The 16,852-nt window shown below is 47.4% G+C and overlaps 2 protein-coding genes across 2 annotated transcripts; one reads left to right on the top strand and one right to left on the bottom strand.

The window, feature by feature from the left end:
• Positions 1-944: 944 nt before the first annotated feature.
• Positions 945-7,058, bottom strand: LOC144953108 (zona pellucida sperm-binding protein 3-like). Its single transcript, XM_078883640.1, has 10 exons — positions 7,004-7,058; positions 6,308-6,519; positions 5,743-5,859; positions 5,080-5,179; positions 4,008-4,185; positions 3,481-3,616; positions 3,289-3,383; positions 2,453-2,547; positions 1,928-2,056; positions 945-1,075 (listed from the first exon to the last, which is right to left on the bottom strand). The coding sequence occupies exons 1-10, from the start codon at positions 7,056-7,058 to the stop codon at positions 945-947; spliced, it is 1,248 nt and encodes a 415-aa protein (XP_078739766.1).
• Positions 7,059-7,417: 359 nt separating this feature from the next.
• LOC144953106 (zona pellucida sperm-binding protein 4-like) lies at positions 7,418-16,158 on the top strand. Its single transcript, XM_078883638.1, has 13 exons — positions 7,418-7,455; positions 7,857-7,930; positions 8,784-8,873; positions 9,712-9,833; positions 11,561-11,675; positions 12,223-12,357; positions 12,551-12,729; positions 13,050-13,147; positions 13,525-13,652; positions 14,583-14,772; positions 15,236-15,371; positions 15,517-15,610; positions 15,902-16,158. Exons 1-13 carry the CDS (start codon positions 7,418-7,420, stop codon positions 16,156-16,158), a joined length of 1,656 nt encoding a protein of 551 aa, XP_078739764.1.
• The last annotated feature ends 694 nt before the right edge of the window (positions 16,159-16,852 follow it).

Raw genomic sequence — 16,852 nt, 5'->3', positions numbered from 1 at the left:
AACCAATCATCCTGGCTGACATCCCTCGATCACACCAGGGCCATGCTCCCAGGCTCTCCCCCCATTGGCTGTAGAGCAGGACCGGCAGAGCCAATCACCACGTGAGCCGGACATAGGCTCTCATTACAGATCCTTGACGTTGTAAATTAGACATTAAAAACATCCGAAATCAGTGCTAATTCCACTGGCAATGGGATTTGTAACTTTCATCCTTACTCATGTAAGGAGTTCAATTTTAGCAAGGGACTTTCCTCTGGTCTGGGACCAACTTGCCCAAGCATGAGAATTGGTGTATTCATGCCATTTGAAAGCATTTACTTTGTATAGTGTAATTTATGTACCTTCAAGATACTATGCACTCCCATAGTTTGTATTGTTGGTTGTTGTAACTTTGACATGCATCCAATGGACAGAGCAGAGCTCATGTCACTAGGATGAATACATATTTTGATTTAAGGCTGTGGGGCACTCTGGAAACAAATTTCCACATGTAAAACGCCAACCGTCAGCTTAAGTACAATATTAAAGGCTACGTTTCCTTGCACGGTTGTTGCACCTTGCCCGTCTTTGTAATGCACCATCAATGCCCAATTACTGCCACGGTTGTAAACTTCTGGGGCCATTTTTATGGAAGATTAAAGTGGCATAGAAATGGATTTCTTACTTGAAATTGTTCAACTGCTCCATTGTACATGGACAAACAACGACTGCCAGTTTGGACAATTGGGAAGGTATAAAAAACCATTTGCCATTAAAAGGTACATCCTACTAGTCCTGGCACGCATGAATTGGAGACCACAATTGTTTCCATGCTCACCCTCATAAACTGGGCAATAGTGTGGTTACACAAAGTGCTGGAAACGCCAAGCAAAGACCCCAAAAAGACAAGAAGAAGTAACGCACCAGAGTTTTATTTATCACAACTTAAGCAAAGCAACTGAAGATCAGAAGCTCGTTTTCAATCCCTTTGAAGGAGTCGTTCGACGCCTCTTCGAAACAAACAAAGCCACCGTGGCGCTTGCTGCGACAGCCATCACCAGCGCAGCCACTCCCAGACCAAGGACGGGAGCAGCACCTGTAAAACAACAATTTGAGAGAAAGGGCTGGTGGGTAACTGCGGAGCCATAAAGCTAGGGTTTCCACATGCTGGAGGTTGTGGGGGCATTTGACCTATCCAAGTATTTGGTCAAGGTGTGAAAGACGTACTGTTCAAATTTGTCACTCACCAAGGTTTGCCATTTAACACTGGTGGATGGCTTTAATTCAGCACGTCACACATGTTATGTTATTAAAAAATAATCACAAATATCATTAGGTATGTTAAACAAATTGAGATTTTAAACAAATTTACATCTGACGACCAAAGCACATTTAAGAAGGATCATGGCAATATTTGTTGGTCATACCTTTTAGGGTACTGCTGTAATATCAATGTTTTGTACCTTTTCAACTTGTTATTGGGGAAGGGGGTTGTAGTTGGATGTCATAGGCCCTTTCAAAGGAGTAAGAAAGCAGACTTCGAAAAACAAATTGCTTCCTCCCCAAATTGCAAAAAGTTCCGTATAGAGATGAAGTATTACAGATTGCCAATTCATGAGAGGTCAACCTTAAAGCATCATGGATGTCCTGGTTTTAAATTAAGTCTGTATTAACCGCACGCACTTTTGGTGAACATGCTCCTTTTATATAGGTATCATCTTTGAAACGGATTGGTCTACACCAGAGACAACCTTCTTTATGGGCTAGTCCGAGTCAAACCAGAAAACGCCAAAAGGCAAACAGTACAACGACAATCCATGCATCAGAGCATTTATATCCCTGGGCGAGCAGATACATCATGGGACCTTTTTGCCAGTATCAAAGTATGAGAAGTAGCTTTTAACCGAGACTGGAAAAAATGTGCCATGAAAGAATCTGGTAGCTTTACCTTTGGATGCAGATGTAGAAACCCGTGGCTGCTGCTGTTTTGCTGGGCTGCTTGGCTCAGCACCATCTGAGAAGGGCTTGGCAATCACGATGGGGCCCAGCATCACATCTTCCACCGCATACGACGGTCCTGAGTGAGAGGACCACATTTGTAATGCAGCGAATGCCCAGGCTTAAGCCCACACACACCTGATGAGGATTGCTTGTGTTGCAATCCAAACGTCATGATAATTTTTGTATTTTCCTTCTACGTGACTTTACCGAAAAAACCAAGAATATGAATCCCTGCAGTCACAAAAGCTTTAAATCGAAATTATTTCTATTTAGTTTACTTGGCACATTACTTATTTCAATCGCGATGCCTCCATTCCTGAGTGCCACATACCTAACACCATTATTTAGGCAAGGCTTACCATAGTGAATGTCGCAGTTTGGCTTTTCTGACACTTTCCAAGAACGTAACTGCCTTGATATTCAAGGGTTTTCTGTACAAGACTAAATGGCTGAATACGACGGTTGTACTCACCAGTCACTGCTGCCACATCCCTGCGCCTTCTTCCACTGGGGCACGTGGACTCGCAGCAGCTGCACACCGAGTCCGAGCCATCAGCAGAGACCCACCTGCATTGCACACAAACGCCGTCTGTAGTTACACAGGCAATGCTTACTCGTATCCGTTCACATTTGAGCAAAGTGCCGATTGAGCACCCGTTCAGGGAAAGCAACGTACAGCGATGTACCATTTGGCCAGCACCACGGTCGACCACAGCGATGGCGACAATACCACTCGATGGGAGCAGTGGCCAGGAATACAATTCTGGGCGTAGTTGTGTTTAACTGTATGACGGCACCCGACCTGTAGAGTCAGAGCATTATAGGAAAGTACTTGTAGCATGAAGGGAAAGTCTGTGACCAGGACCACTTCCAAGGTTGTTACACACCAGCCCTGGTGATCAGCTTGAGGAAAAAAAAAAAATCTACGAAGGCGAGGCTCGGTTGATGCGCCGACATTAGCCACGAGTGAGATTTGAACTCTGGCTACGAGGCTGAGATTTTTCAAAAGGAGCTCAAACGAATGACAGACGTCGTTTGCAGGCCGCTACACTTGTTGCTAAACTCAAGACAAGTGCAGGCTATGACCAATAATCACCTGAATACATCTAAACAAGAAAAGACCCGTGAGACTGCACAGGAAATGTTGTAATACCAGTTGCAGCTAGAAACCAAAGTCAGGTCTCAGGGATATTAGTTAAGCACACAGGCATGCAATAATATGTAGCCAACATGCAAGGCATGGATTGAGCTATTGGATGGAAGACACTGAAAAACAAATTGCTGAGCAATACAAGGAAGCAGACCAACCTGTATGCAGCCGAGGGGCTGTAGGTGCAAGCTTTATTGACAGCCGTTGGAGATGTAGCAACATCTGCAACCTTCAGCTGGCAGAAGACGAAAACCTGGACCGAGAAGAGGAAGATGGTTATTACTCAACCACACTGCCTACCACGTGGCTAAAAGGTGGTTTCTGTAGAAGCCTGCATGACAGTAGATCACCTGATCGCCACTGTTGGTCAACGTCGCAAGGAAGCGGAAGGAATCTATGAAGAAGCGAAGGACGTTGTCACTTTGCCGGAGAAGGAAGCTAGAAGTGAGGTGAGCATCATACGAGACTTTGCCATCCACCAGACACCTGCACAGACACCGTAGAGGTATGACATGTGGCTTTACATAGGGCAGACCAGCATAAAGCCAGCGCTAGGAGATGTAGTACTCCTCTTCCACTGTATAATACGGCACAGAGGGTGCGCCAAGCCCACCTCTCAAGGGGTAAGGGGCTCCTCCCACCCACAAACCAAATCAGTCACCAATGACGCACATTGACCACATCTCTCATCAGTAATGTACCGACAGACACCATGTGATAAAAATTATTAACCATACACCCGGTCAGGCTTAACCATCAGAGCAAGATTCAGCAGCATTCCAATGTCAGGCTCTGTTATATACTCAAGCAGTGGAATGTCACCTTTAAGACAAGAAGCATAAACATTCATCGGGTGGGATTAAGAGAGAAATCTCACCCAGAGTTAGAAATGATCTGGTAGCTGAGGGGAGAGTTCCTGTCCGGAACCGGGGTTGCAAAGCAGCTGACCACGAAGATCCGGAGTGGAACGTGGTTCAGTGTCTGCACGCTCGCCTCGATATGCAGAGTCTGGCCCAGCTGGTATACGGTGGAAGGTCGCGCCACACTCCAGTCGTCTTCATAAAAGAAAACACAATTAGACATCCTCAAAACACAATTGCCAAGGCCGAGTGCAGACTAAAAGCGCAGCCAGGAAAGTGCTTGCTCACGCCACTGCTTGTGGAAGAAAACCAGATAAATCATGGGACCTCCTTTGCCAGTACCAAAATGAGAATAGGTTTCCCTTTTTTCTGGCAACAGGTGTTAAGATGTTAAAACAGCAAACTGAAACGTTTTACAAATCAATCATATCTGCATTAACCACAACATTTGTGGTCAGAATGCAAATAAAACAGGACCCTGCTGGGTGGGCTGGTAGGAACGAATAACCAACGAATATAAACATAATGTATTATTACACTTGTTTAGCCAGGAAAGCCCCACTGAGTCTAAAGGTTTTTGTAGGGTCCTGGCAAGTGTTTGCAGTAGGGGGCGATGTTGCTACACCTAATCGGACATCGGACGGACGGACTAATCTATTGGAGGCTGGTTCACTTCGTTCCTACCAGTAAAACTGATAATATATCTTTGAAACGCATTTGGTGGAAACCAGAGACAGTCTTTTGTCTCGACAGAAAGCCGTCTGGTGTGGACCAATCAGTTTCAAAGACAATGCATATATTATCAGTTGTTTTGTTTGCATTCTGACTACAATTAGTGGTTAATGTAGACACGATTCCTTGTAAAAAAAAGTCTCAGTTTGGTGTTTTAACATCTAAACAGCACAGTTGTGGTGCCAGAAAAGGGGTAAACCTATTTTTAACCTCAGATAAAGTTTAGGGACCTCAGGCATATATCTGGCCTATTCTTCAATACCAAGCACACATATTGAAGGGTTTATAGTCTAAATTGCCATCCTGGTAGTAGCCATGTGCATAATAGGTAATCAACGTCCTCACATCACCACTGACCGGTCATGAGCCTCAGCGTGAAGCTCAGCTGCTGCTGCATAACCTTGGCGCTGCTGAAGGGGATCCATGTGGGTTTGATGGCATCGCTGGACACGTTCCCCTTCCTGCAGTCAGGAAGAGATCAGGCACACATTCTCTACAAAGAGCAGAGGTGGGTGATGCTCAACTGCACCAATTAGTGCCCAGATTATTATTGCAATGTCGTTAACATCTTACAACGAATAGACAAGCGAAGAGATACAGAATCATATTTTCAGAGTATATTTAACATCGCAACTTGCAAGACTTGTCCGACGAGGGCCAAATAAGAGAAAGTAGAAGAATTAGGGGAATGGAGTATAATTAAGGGGACCGTGGTTCACACAGTATGCAATGCATGCACTACTTCAGACACTTGCAAGGCTGGATGTTCGAGACAGGCCACGACAGGCGTTTGATGTGAACCCATCAGTAAAGTTGACACTAAAAACCCCCACGACAGACAGCACAGGGAGACTTTCCATCGGTGGATTAACTCGCTGACATTGGCTTTATTGCAATTCAGGCCTCGCAAAGCTAAAGCACACGAAACGGCACGTAATTTTTCAAGACAGTGGTAGAATTGTAAACAGTTTAGCTGGACTTCTAAATTAAGCAAATGTCAACCAGAGACTGCTGGTGAACTCGCCTGGGATAGCGGCAAACGACCGGCACGGCGACGTAGTTTGTGCGGATAATGCCCGTGTTGGACGTGGGGCGGTAGTAGAGGTAGTTCTCGTAAGACAGCAGCTCTGCACTCATCTAAGAAGGGAGGAAGACGTGAGGTTTATTACTTATTGCAATACTAGCGGAATAAAAAAGAAAAAGCTCAAACACCTTGGTGAAAGACCCAATGCAGCTGTTCCTTGGTTTATATAATTCACCTAGCTCATGTCCACCATAAAAAAAACACACCCACACCAACCATGGCAGATGCAGTTTCCAAATGTATTTTGGAAGGTTAAAAACGCTATAATGTATTATTACGCTATAATGTACGACTGGTCAACCAGAACAGACCTTAACATAATAATGCAATGACCGATCTACAAATACTAAGGGGACTTCAAAGCGATAAACCCCGATGTTATTGAAGAAGTCTGGCTTGACTCGAATGCAGAATTGTAATTCTTCTGCATCTATACTCGGCAAAAACATGAAGCAGTTGGATTGCGCAGATTATGTTACAGCAGCATTAGCAGCCAGTTACCTGGAGGCTGCTGCCACAGCTTTCCAGTGCGTAGAGGAAGGTCACCGTCCCAGCAAGGGCGTCGCTCCCAGTGACGGGGCAGGCTGGCACTCCCAGGGACAGGTCACTCGCTTGGGCCAGGTGACCCGTGCCAAACAGGTCCCTGCTCACGGTCAGCGTGAGCGTCGCCTCGTCACACACCACACTCACCGTGGCGGAGGTGGCCACTGCAGCTGCGGTGCCACACGGGACGATACGCGAGAGTTACCCAAAGTGACACAGGTGGTCAGTGAAGCAGTAGAAAGTGTCAGAGCCTCGAGTCAATCATCCACACGGAGCTGCTAATGCAAGAGTTCGAATTACCCAGTAGCACCTCAATAAATGTATTACACGCGTTACGACAGGTTAAGAATACGTTTTGGTAATCCACTACTGGATCAAGTCTCGCACATTGCGGTCGTCAGTTTGACCATACAGATCAGTACGGGCTGAATTATGGCAAAGCCCCAGGTCTAGACACTTGTCGCCAATGTTAACATTACCAGGACGCAAATTCGTGTTCAGGTATATAGAACAGTAAATTAACCACCACGCCACACTACCAAACCCATCGTTAGTACGGGTATATTATGATGCTCACATTAGTAAACACGGCAGTTGCATTGACCGACAAATAAACAGGTTTGTAAAAGCATCTTTCGACCAAACTCCACTCACCAGAGGCAAGACATAACAACCCCAAGACCGAAAACAAAGCCCTCGTGATCTCCATCGCAAGGACAACAAAAAACCGAGACTTAGCACGGCACCAGCAGAGCAAACGCAGCTACTGTCCCGACTCGGGGCTTTTATCTGCGCGCGGCCTCATTCAGTTTCAGTAATTAACCAATTAACTCCTCCTACGTACGTGCCGCGTGATTTGCGGTGCAGCTCCTATCCATGCACGTGCGCCGAGATCGAGCAAACCTCTACTGATGAGACAATGAGTGAGTGGATCTGCTCTGATAAAATCTCGCTGATTAGACAATGCGTGGGTGGATCTGATCCAATCTGGATCGGGATCGCTGAGGGCTCTCCATATAAAAGGGGTCCATGGCCTAAGGGAAGCGATGCAGCCGATGATTTGTTACGATGGCGGCTCTGCGAGTTCTTCTGCTGCTCCTGACCAGGTGAGGAGGCGGAGGGGCGTGCTGAGTGGTGTTCAGGGATGTTCCTCAACAGCTCTGGATAATGAAGTCTTGTGTACGTTTGTAAGAGAGGGCGTTTCCATATCGCTTTGGGTGACTGACCTGCATGGAGAAATGCATTGAGATAAAAATGTGGAAATGCGGTCCTGAAATGTCTCGCTCGCCCCATTGTGGGTGGTGGGGTTCCAAAGGTGGCTTGGCGTGGCGCTGTTTACACCAATTCCTTCGTGCACCGTGCTGGCCTTGAATCGGCCCTTCCTAAAATCGCTACAGGGCCAATTATTTTTTTGTGGGGGGGGGGCGGGGGGGGGGTGCGGTGTTTGCCTCTCTCCTCCCCCTGCGTTCTCTCGTCTTGGCGGTCACGTGTCTCGTACTTCCCGCAGCTTCCTCTGCCTGGGCTCCGTCCACGCGAGGCTTCGACAGTCGCTGGGACCGCGGACGCTGGGGGAGCCGAGAGGTAGGGGGCGCTGCTGCTGCTGTCGCCACATGCAAACCACATCGCGCATTCTCTCACTACCGCTATCGTGTGTCTGGACACCGCCATGCACAAGACTATAATGGCGGCGTCTCTCGGTGAACTGGAAAAGCGTTACCGGCGACACGAGATGCCAACAAGAGCGCTGCCTGGACGAGGTGGAGGGGGGGGGGGTGAATTTGTTGTGCGCCTGCCGCCGGAGTGGTTACGTGACGCGACGTGATGGCTGCGGTTGGGCATAGGCCGGCATGTAGGTAATTAATAATCCTCCAGCGCATGGAAAAGGGGGCGTTTGGGGACATTAACTCTCCCTTGCACGTTCCTTTTTACGATAATAACGCTTTCGAAAAATATGGCTGGTGACTGATGGCACGGCCCTTGCAACTTTACTTAAAATGGTGAATTGTACAACATTTGACTGCGCAGGACTATACGTAACACTCGCGTGCAAAATCATCATGACCTTGTTCCTTTCCATTATAGTAACAAGGAACTGTGCACTCGCGTTGATAATTTGCATATCAGGCTCTACCTTGGCAACTTTCTACTACAATTTCAAGAGTATAATGCAGGGGTCTACAACCAAAATATAATGTTTCAACCAACGGCTTCGAAGCTGCAGGCTGACGATCCCTGGTGTGAGGTTCATACTGTCTAGTCGTGCACGTGCCTTTTGACTTTGCGCCAAATAAAAACAAAGCAACACCTTACAGACTTGTGTGCACAGTAAAGTAAAGGGACTGCGCCCACCCACCAACCGTCGCGGGCTGTTTTTTAATTGCTCTGTAAGGTGTAGTTGATGTTGACGTTTCAACTTCTGAACTGCCTCCCCCAGGTCTGCTGAAGCAATGCATCTCCTCTACCCTGGGTTTTTCTGTGGGATGGAGCAGCTCCTCTCACAGTGACTACCGTGTCTTTGTACGGAGTGAGTCGACGAGCTTTCAATTAAATCGTGATGACATAATTGCAATCTTGATCCATTGTATGATTGAATATATGAAGCCACTCCAAGGATACGATCAAATTGATACGGGGCTGAGATTCTCTGGTCAATTGTTTGGTCACAACTGCTTCGTTTTCGATTCGCTTTGACCTCGCAATTTCTCATATTCGGTGTCTATTTTTGTTTTTTTGGTTCGTGTTGTGAAATGTAATTCGCATGAACGATGGAAATTTTAAGAATCTGGAATTCAAAGCGTAATAATGTATTTGCGTCATGGTTCATTTCAACTAGTCTAATACATCAGACGACGACGAGACTCAAATCTTATTCTTCCATAGGATAATTGTGTTTACTAGACGGGTGAATCCCTTATTAATCGATACCACCTCTTGGTTGCCTGCCCAATGGGCGCTCTCCCTTTCATTGGAACATTTCATGCAAGGTCGTGACTTCCGTTCTAAACTGAACCTGATGACTCCTGTCAGACTCTGGTTCTCTACTCGCATCGTCTGCATTTCCCACCGGAGTCCTCCGTTGACGACTTGGGAAATCTTGTCGCTAAATCCGACACGCTGCCTTATTTACTAGCAACTATTAGACGAGGTCGTTGTGCAGGTTTGGGAGTGCCGTAATTCCAACAGTGCATTGAGGATCCTGTGTCCTAGAGACGTTCCTGGTTCTGTGGAGATTTCCTATTCGCGTTCACACTAACGCCATACTTTGTTGTTTCTCTCGCTTGCAGTGACGCTGCCCACATGAACTTGTGGTGCGCAATCCATCCAGATGCAAGTTTTTTTAACTTTGTTCTTGATGTCTCCAGCGGTGCAGAATGAGGCCGTGGATGTGGAGTCTGTGCAGGGGGACTGCGGCTTCTCCATCGCGAGGGACGGTGCTGCGCTCCACTTCACCGCTGCTGGTGATGCCTGCCACGTGCGCGTGGAGGTGAACACGAGGAGACCGTTGTGACTTGCGTCGATGCTAAGTACCCGCTGGGACTGCTGTGGTAGTAGCAAAATTGATGTTCGCAATCCATAACCGGTCTGCTATCACATGCCACCGATGTCTGGCCATAATGAAATTGGATTTTGTCTACTGGTATTTTCCCCTCCGCATTTGCTTAGCTCGTGCATTTGATTTTTATAGCAATTTCAAAGATTGATTTTTTTTTTTCATGGCGTCCACTCTGAAATTTGTTTTCAGATGAGTTTCATTGCCCTTTCTATTTATGCCTACAAGATATGGTTATTTCGATCATGCCTAGGTGGTAGCGATTATGTTTCTAGTTTTATACAGCAGCTCTTTCTCTTGATCGATATCCCTGTACAATCGATGCAATGCTCATTCAATATGTCTTGTTATCAAGATCTTGCCATCCTTGTCTTTTTAAATCCTTTATTAAGTTCGCTTCCTTGCTTACGACCGTGCAAATCTTTCGGTCGTTTTTTAACCCACTTCCCGTGATCCAATCAAGCTGACATTTTTGCACACAGACTCGTTGTGCGTGACAATTAATTTTCTTGAATTTTTTTCCAAAATTGTATACTTTAAGATACAATTTTTGAATATTTAATTATCAATTGCTTAATGCTGGCAGACAATCATCTGACCCATAGGTGGCAGCCATCTCAAGCCAGAGGACGAGAGGACTCTAGCCGCCACGCATGTAAAGGATTTAGAGTGAAAAACTTTGTTTTTACGGGTTAATTTTTTATCAGTTTACCTTGGTTTGCACTTGCCATTTGTGCTCTTGTTCATTGTAGTATGCCATGTTGCTACATTACTCTTTAAACCAATCCTAAGTATCCTTTATTGCCCATGGCCTTGCCTCATTGCATTGCTTTTTTGTCTTTAGTCTGTGTCTCGTCAGTCTTATCTCCAGCATAATTGTTCTCTTGCGGTACTTAACGGTTAAACGATTTGCCATCTAGACGTCCATTTCACCAAAGTGGCCACCTTAATAAAGGTAATGTGTGAACGGTTAACTCTTACATCACCAAACTTACACGGCAAAACAAGCTTTCAGTTTGTGTATTTCACGCCTGCCAATGGATGCAGCTTTCACAATACTATTCAATGCAAAGAAGGGAATCGGAGCAGTTTGATGCTTGGTATAGAATAAACGGCACTTGCTACAGAAGGTCACTATCCAAGCTGACCTCTAAGAAACCAACGTAGATGTCACAAAATATTGCACACAGGACTTGGACATGTATGAGCTACAACGGCAAAATGTAAGTGGCAGACCTAACCAACATACGAGCTTTGTGCCAGAAATATATGCACTACTTGAGGTTGTTTGCACAAGACATAAAAGTTTTGTGAAGGGTGGTAATTTGTGAGTGCTATGTGTTTGTGGGAAGCATAATGGAGGTTTTGTGGCAAGGTCAATATGGAAACTGTATTACACACGGAGCAGCGCAGCATCCGTTTGAACAATGACAGGGGTTTACCTGGGAAAGTGACTTCGGACCCAGGAATGCAACCCCCACGTGCGGTCTACCTGCCTTAATTTGGGTGATAGGTGGTGGCGGGTTTCCCATTTGACAGCTTTACTTGTCATTAGCCTGGCCTCGCCCAACAATGTCGAATGCACGAAATTTGCTGATTTGTGTAAGCCTTCCTGGAGCACTGGCCCCGAGTCCGATTTTGAGGTCTGCTTATTTCACCAGGACGGCAGGAGGAAGATCCAGGTGGAGCTGCAGGAGATGCGGCAGGGGCTCAATGGGCTCTTCTGGGCTTTCACCATCGACTGCCCTGAGAACCTAAGATCAGCGAGGGCTGGAGGTGAGTACCATTGATTTGACTCTGCTAATCGGACCCACAGACTGCACTACCTGTGACTTGGTGCTATAGAATAGGTCTGCTGGCTTAACTGCTTTTCATGCCCTTGGCATTTACTGGACAAACTTGCAGCTTGAATCCTTTTCCGATGCACTTTCCCCCCCAATGGCTGATTGCAATAGTTGCACCATATAAACGCGTTTTCCTAATGCACTGCTGGTTGGTGATGCCCTGGGTCGTGAGGGTTAATTTGACCATGCTTCACCGCGCTGCTCCTTGTTGGCCGCGGTTCGGTGGCACTAACCTTCAATGCAACAAATTGTGCTGCACTGTCAGAGCCTTTTACAGCCAGTGAGCAACGTGTTTGCCCATTTTTGCTGTAAACTCAACCCTGCTCTGCTTCTGAGATTGCGTGCATTGCTCGGGTGATTTGGTCATGTGCCAAGTAACACTCATTCACTTACTTGACACGTGGCTCAAACGATGCCGTTTTATTTTAAGTACGTGTGGGGTTTTGTACGATGACCTGTTGTGCTCCTGCTGCTGTTAGAGATCGCCACGTGCTCTGGTCAGAGCGGGAACTTCCCATGCAACTCTGTGCAGAGTGTCCCGAGCGCGGACGTCTGTGCACAGAGTGGCTGCTGCTACGACCCCACTCTACGCCGCTGCTTCTACAGTGAAGCTGGTACGTAGCTGACTCAAAACAGAGGTTCCATAATTCACTACCTAAACTAGGCTCTTGCTTTGAGGTTCTTTGTTGGCACGGTAGCATCCTGCTGTGCTGGTTCCCTGAACTTGTTCCATCACCACGGGCTACATGGGGCATCTTTCGCGATTCTGCGAACTCTCCATTACCCTCCCCGCCATTCTCCACCCAGTGTGCACCACAGATGGGCGCTTTGTGGTGCCCGTGTCTCGGAACCTAACGTCTCCACCGCTGGACCTGAGCACTGTGCACCTGACTGGCGGTGGCGGTGCGCAGTGCAGCCCCGTGCTGGTGTCTGCAGACCTTGCAGTCTTTGACGTACCCATGGCAGCGTGTGGTGCCACTGTGCAGGTACTGGGCTCCTGGACTCTGCTTTGCCCTGCCCACATCCTGATGGTTGTTGTTTGACCTTGTTGAACTGCTGCATCGGGACCCTTCCTGATGCACAACTCATTGATGTGCAGAGCACAATCATGCACGAGTTGATAAAGAACAACAGGGTCATTTTATGATTGAGTGTCAAATGAATCGAGTGCCAAAGCAGAATTTAGGGGGATTCGAATATATAATTTGTAGCAATTTGGACTCCTGGCCAGTACCACTTATCATTCTTCTGCTTGATCACTCAATGGCATTATCGTTTTGTGTGAACTACTTTTTGGTGTGTCCAGTGGAGTGGGCAGGAGCTCGTGTACGAGTTGATGTTGGTCTCCGAGCGGGAGCTCTGCATTGATGGAAGCGTCGCCATCACCAAGTCGTCCACATACAAGTAAGCACTGCAAGTGCTGTGCTCATGAGGGTCAAGCATAAGTCTTGCAGAGGAGACCCACCCCCATAAATGTCCACTGTCCCTGCGACCATAAATATTTGCAGAACCGTGACCAATCTGCTTCCTTATTCAACTATTTATTCATTAAATTGGGACATTCAACGCACAAGGGCGCCTTTTCCTCGTCACAGGATCTTTAACATCTTGAAGTAGTAGGAATATACCTTATGGCTAATGTAAACACGGTATTAACCAAGGTGGTCCCTACACTGGTACGTCTGCAAAACACCCTATCGGTCCGCTGTGTCGCTCCTGCAATCTCTTGCTGCCGTGAGGGACGTTGTGCATGCCTTTGGCTGGTGGTGTCTGTTTACCAGGATGGTTCTTCAATGCCGCTTCCTTGGAAGTGGAGACCTGCAGCTTGGAGTGCAGGTGAGCACTCTTCCACCGCCACCTCCAGCCACGGCCACTGGGCCCCTCTCCCTGCTGCTCCAGGTCTTCACTGGTGAGTACTCCTCTCTCCGACACCCTTTGCACCTGAGTGGACAAATGTCACCTTGAACACGGGTTGTGATGTCGCTCTACCCAGGGAAAACTTGGGTCTGTATTAGCTCTGACTCGAAGCCAGCTGAAAGTCGTGCTTTTTTTAGCCATTGCTCAGCTAGTAGCTCAACCCTGGTTTAATTTCCACTGCATGCGATTTTTGAATGCATTAATCGGCACCGCTCCTGGACTTGAACTGCAAACGAACGTTGCGCTAGGCTGTGCTGCCAGTATTGTGAACCTGCCAACAGATTGATAATTATCCATTAATGAACTAAAACGACTTGCACATTCTCCATGGTAGCACGTGTAACTTAAAATGCTAACTTCTGCTGTGGTTTTGAATCTAGCAACGACCAGCTGAAACCATTTTAGTGTGGGGCCTACATTGAAAGGGATGACAATGCCCTTAATTCCCATGGCTCTACCAAATGAATCTTTTGCACAACCCATCAACCAAAACGGTCTCCTTGAGGGCATTGTTTAAAGGCAAATTTGACTGGCTTTCTTAGCCTCTTGTCAGGTCACCTTTGCTTGAACGAATGGTGGTCAATAGCTTCATTCGTTATCAATTGACTAGACTTTGGCCAACTGTTAGCACCCGATTCCCACCCCTCGGTGTGATACCGTGCCCGTTGCAGCATCTACAGACATTTAGCGATGCCGTTGTATACAGTATGTAGACAACCATGCGGAGGTGAGGGTGACATCATTTATTATGAAATATCAACCACGGTTTCTATGCCAGGACAGTTGCGATAATGGCCCTAGTTCTATTCAAAAGTAATGCGCACGTTTTAGAGACTTTGTGGTGCCTTGTCCAATGTGCTCTAAACAGGACCCTTACACCACTAATCCACATGCCTTGTGAACCATGTCTGCACGCTGCCAGACAACTCCTACACCACGCCGTACCAGCCCTGGCAGTACCCGCTGGTAACGCTGCTGGGAACGCCGCTCTACGTGCAGGCGTCACTGCTGCACCGCTCTGACCCCACACTGGTGCTCTTCCTGAAGGACTGCTGGGCCACGCCCACGGCAGATGCCACCGACCCCACGCAGTGGAAGCTTGTGGTGGATGGGTGAGGCTGGGCGGGGTAGTGCTCTTTAAACCCTCTCACGGCCACCGCAGGGCCTGCAGAGGCAACCTGGTTCGAGGCATTGGTTGTCTTTTTTCCCCACGTAAACAGTTGTGCTAATTACGTCGCCTTTCAATGACAACAGTTCATGTAATGGTGACTGAGCACTGGCGTCGCTTAAGCAAGATTGCAGTGCCATCCAAAATATCAATGGCCACAACGCTCCTTGGGTTGTTCTGGATGTTAACACAGCCACCCTCTGCCTCCCAGAGCTGGTGGTTTGGACAAGGCCGACTATATTCAGTGATGGTTGCATTGCACAGATGCACTGCATATTGGCAATTGGGCTTGCCTTGCTGGTCGTGAACATGTCTTGACTAAAGTTGGCCTTCATCCTTGCGTGCATTCAATCCGATACCTGACACTTGCTTTGAATTGAAGGTTAACGGCACTTTTACCTGTGCAGCTGCCCCGTGCAGTCTCCTTGTTGCAGTGTGTCCTTCCCTGGTGTCGCTGACCTGCCACTGCCTTCTCACTACAAGCGTCTGGCACTCCAGGCCTTTGCCTTCATGAACTCTGACCGCAGCACCACCCGTGACCTCGTGAGTGCCCGCTTTTTTCCGCCATTAAAAACCAGGTCACCATGGAGGGATGATGTTTACGGTGTACAACTGGGGAGAGCAAAAGTACTACCTAAAAACATGGGGAAACTTTACTTACCGGAGCGATGCATTCTGTCTGCCACAGGTTTACTTGCACTGCTCTATCGTGGTGTGCGACAGCTCTAGCCCCAACTTCCTCACCGAGTGCAATCGGCAGTGTGGACAGACCAGGCGCTACCGTGAGCACCACCGCGCCTTCTATTGAATATCTCGCACTTGTATACCCAGAACAGCCTCGCAGAGTAACGATTTGTCCAGATGACAACGGGGTTTTAATGTTGGTGGTCATGTTGCTATGTTATAATTTCTATTTAGAGCACATTTGCTGTGACTTTGCAGACTGGTTTTTAACAAACTGTGACATGCCAAAATTACCTACTCGTTCGATTTTCTAGGGAACTTGACCTGCAGCATATAATGTTCTTTCGTATGGACCAGTAGTCGTCAACCGATTTCTGTTCTTGTTCCAGAGCGCAACGCCATCTCTGACGCTTCCAGCGTGGTAGGAAAGCACGTGGTGTCGCTGCAGGGCCCCGTGCTCTTTGAAGAAGCACCTGTTAACGACGCGGCTCTGTTGCTGGAGGCTCCCTCTTCGTCGTGGGCCTCGGCTGGGACCCTGTCCATTCTCCTCGTCATTGCCACAGCCGTAATTGCGCTCCTGTCTGCTGCCATTGCCGTCAGAAGGCGCAGGAGCCGGGCTGTGGCGCTCGACGGAAGTAGCTATTGATGACTACTTGTGATTGCTGGAACTTGCATGTCTTGCTGACCATTGACAAAAATAAAATTCTTAAATTTGCTACTGCTGTCCTGACCTTTGACGAGGTGTGTGTGCAATATGTAGGCAGTATTAGTGCTGCATTTGTTCACTTTTCTTCCCCAAGGCAAGTCACTCGATAGCTGTAATTTGTATCAAGGTTTAGGCCATTGGCTTCTTCAAACAATAGCACCTTGCCATGCTTAAAGAATCTGAATCCAGATTTTATTTAAGCTTTTTTCCCTAAAACAAGCAAACGGTGTACATGTACCAGGAACATTTCCCATCTCACAATAGCAAACTTTCAAAGGTACATCAATAATGTGGGGCACAGGGGGAGAAACGGAATACTGAAGGTTAACTTGCTTAAAGTAAAGGTTTGGTTGTGACATTACAAAGCATCTGTCCACTTTGTCAAAGTGCTCTTCCCCTGGAAAGGAACCACAACGCTGTTGTGGCTTGACTAGACATTTTTTGTGGCCTTGTGCACGAGTGGCTTGGTGCTTCAGACCCCTGGGTTCTGATGCAGTGACGACGCGTCCATCTCTAGCTACATTTGGGTGATTACTGGAGACACTCTGCCTCAACTCTGTTCCTAAATGGATAACTGCTTGGGCATGGCCACCACATGCTGATAGCCAGGAATTTCCTGTCTCCAACCTGCATG

This window comes from Lampetra fluviatilis, chromosome 72 (genome assembly GCF_964198595.1).
Source record: "Lampetra fluviatilis chromosome 72, kcLamFluv1.1, whole genome shotgun sequence".
Taxonomy (NCBI): Eukaryota; Metazoa; Chordata; class Hyperoartia; order Petromyzontiformes; family Petromyzontidae; genus Lampetra; species Lampetra fluviatilis.
This window is presented reverse-complemented; position numbering and strand designations above follow the sequence as displayed.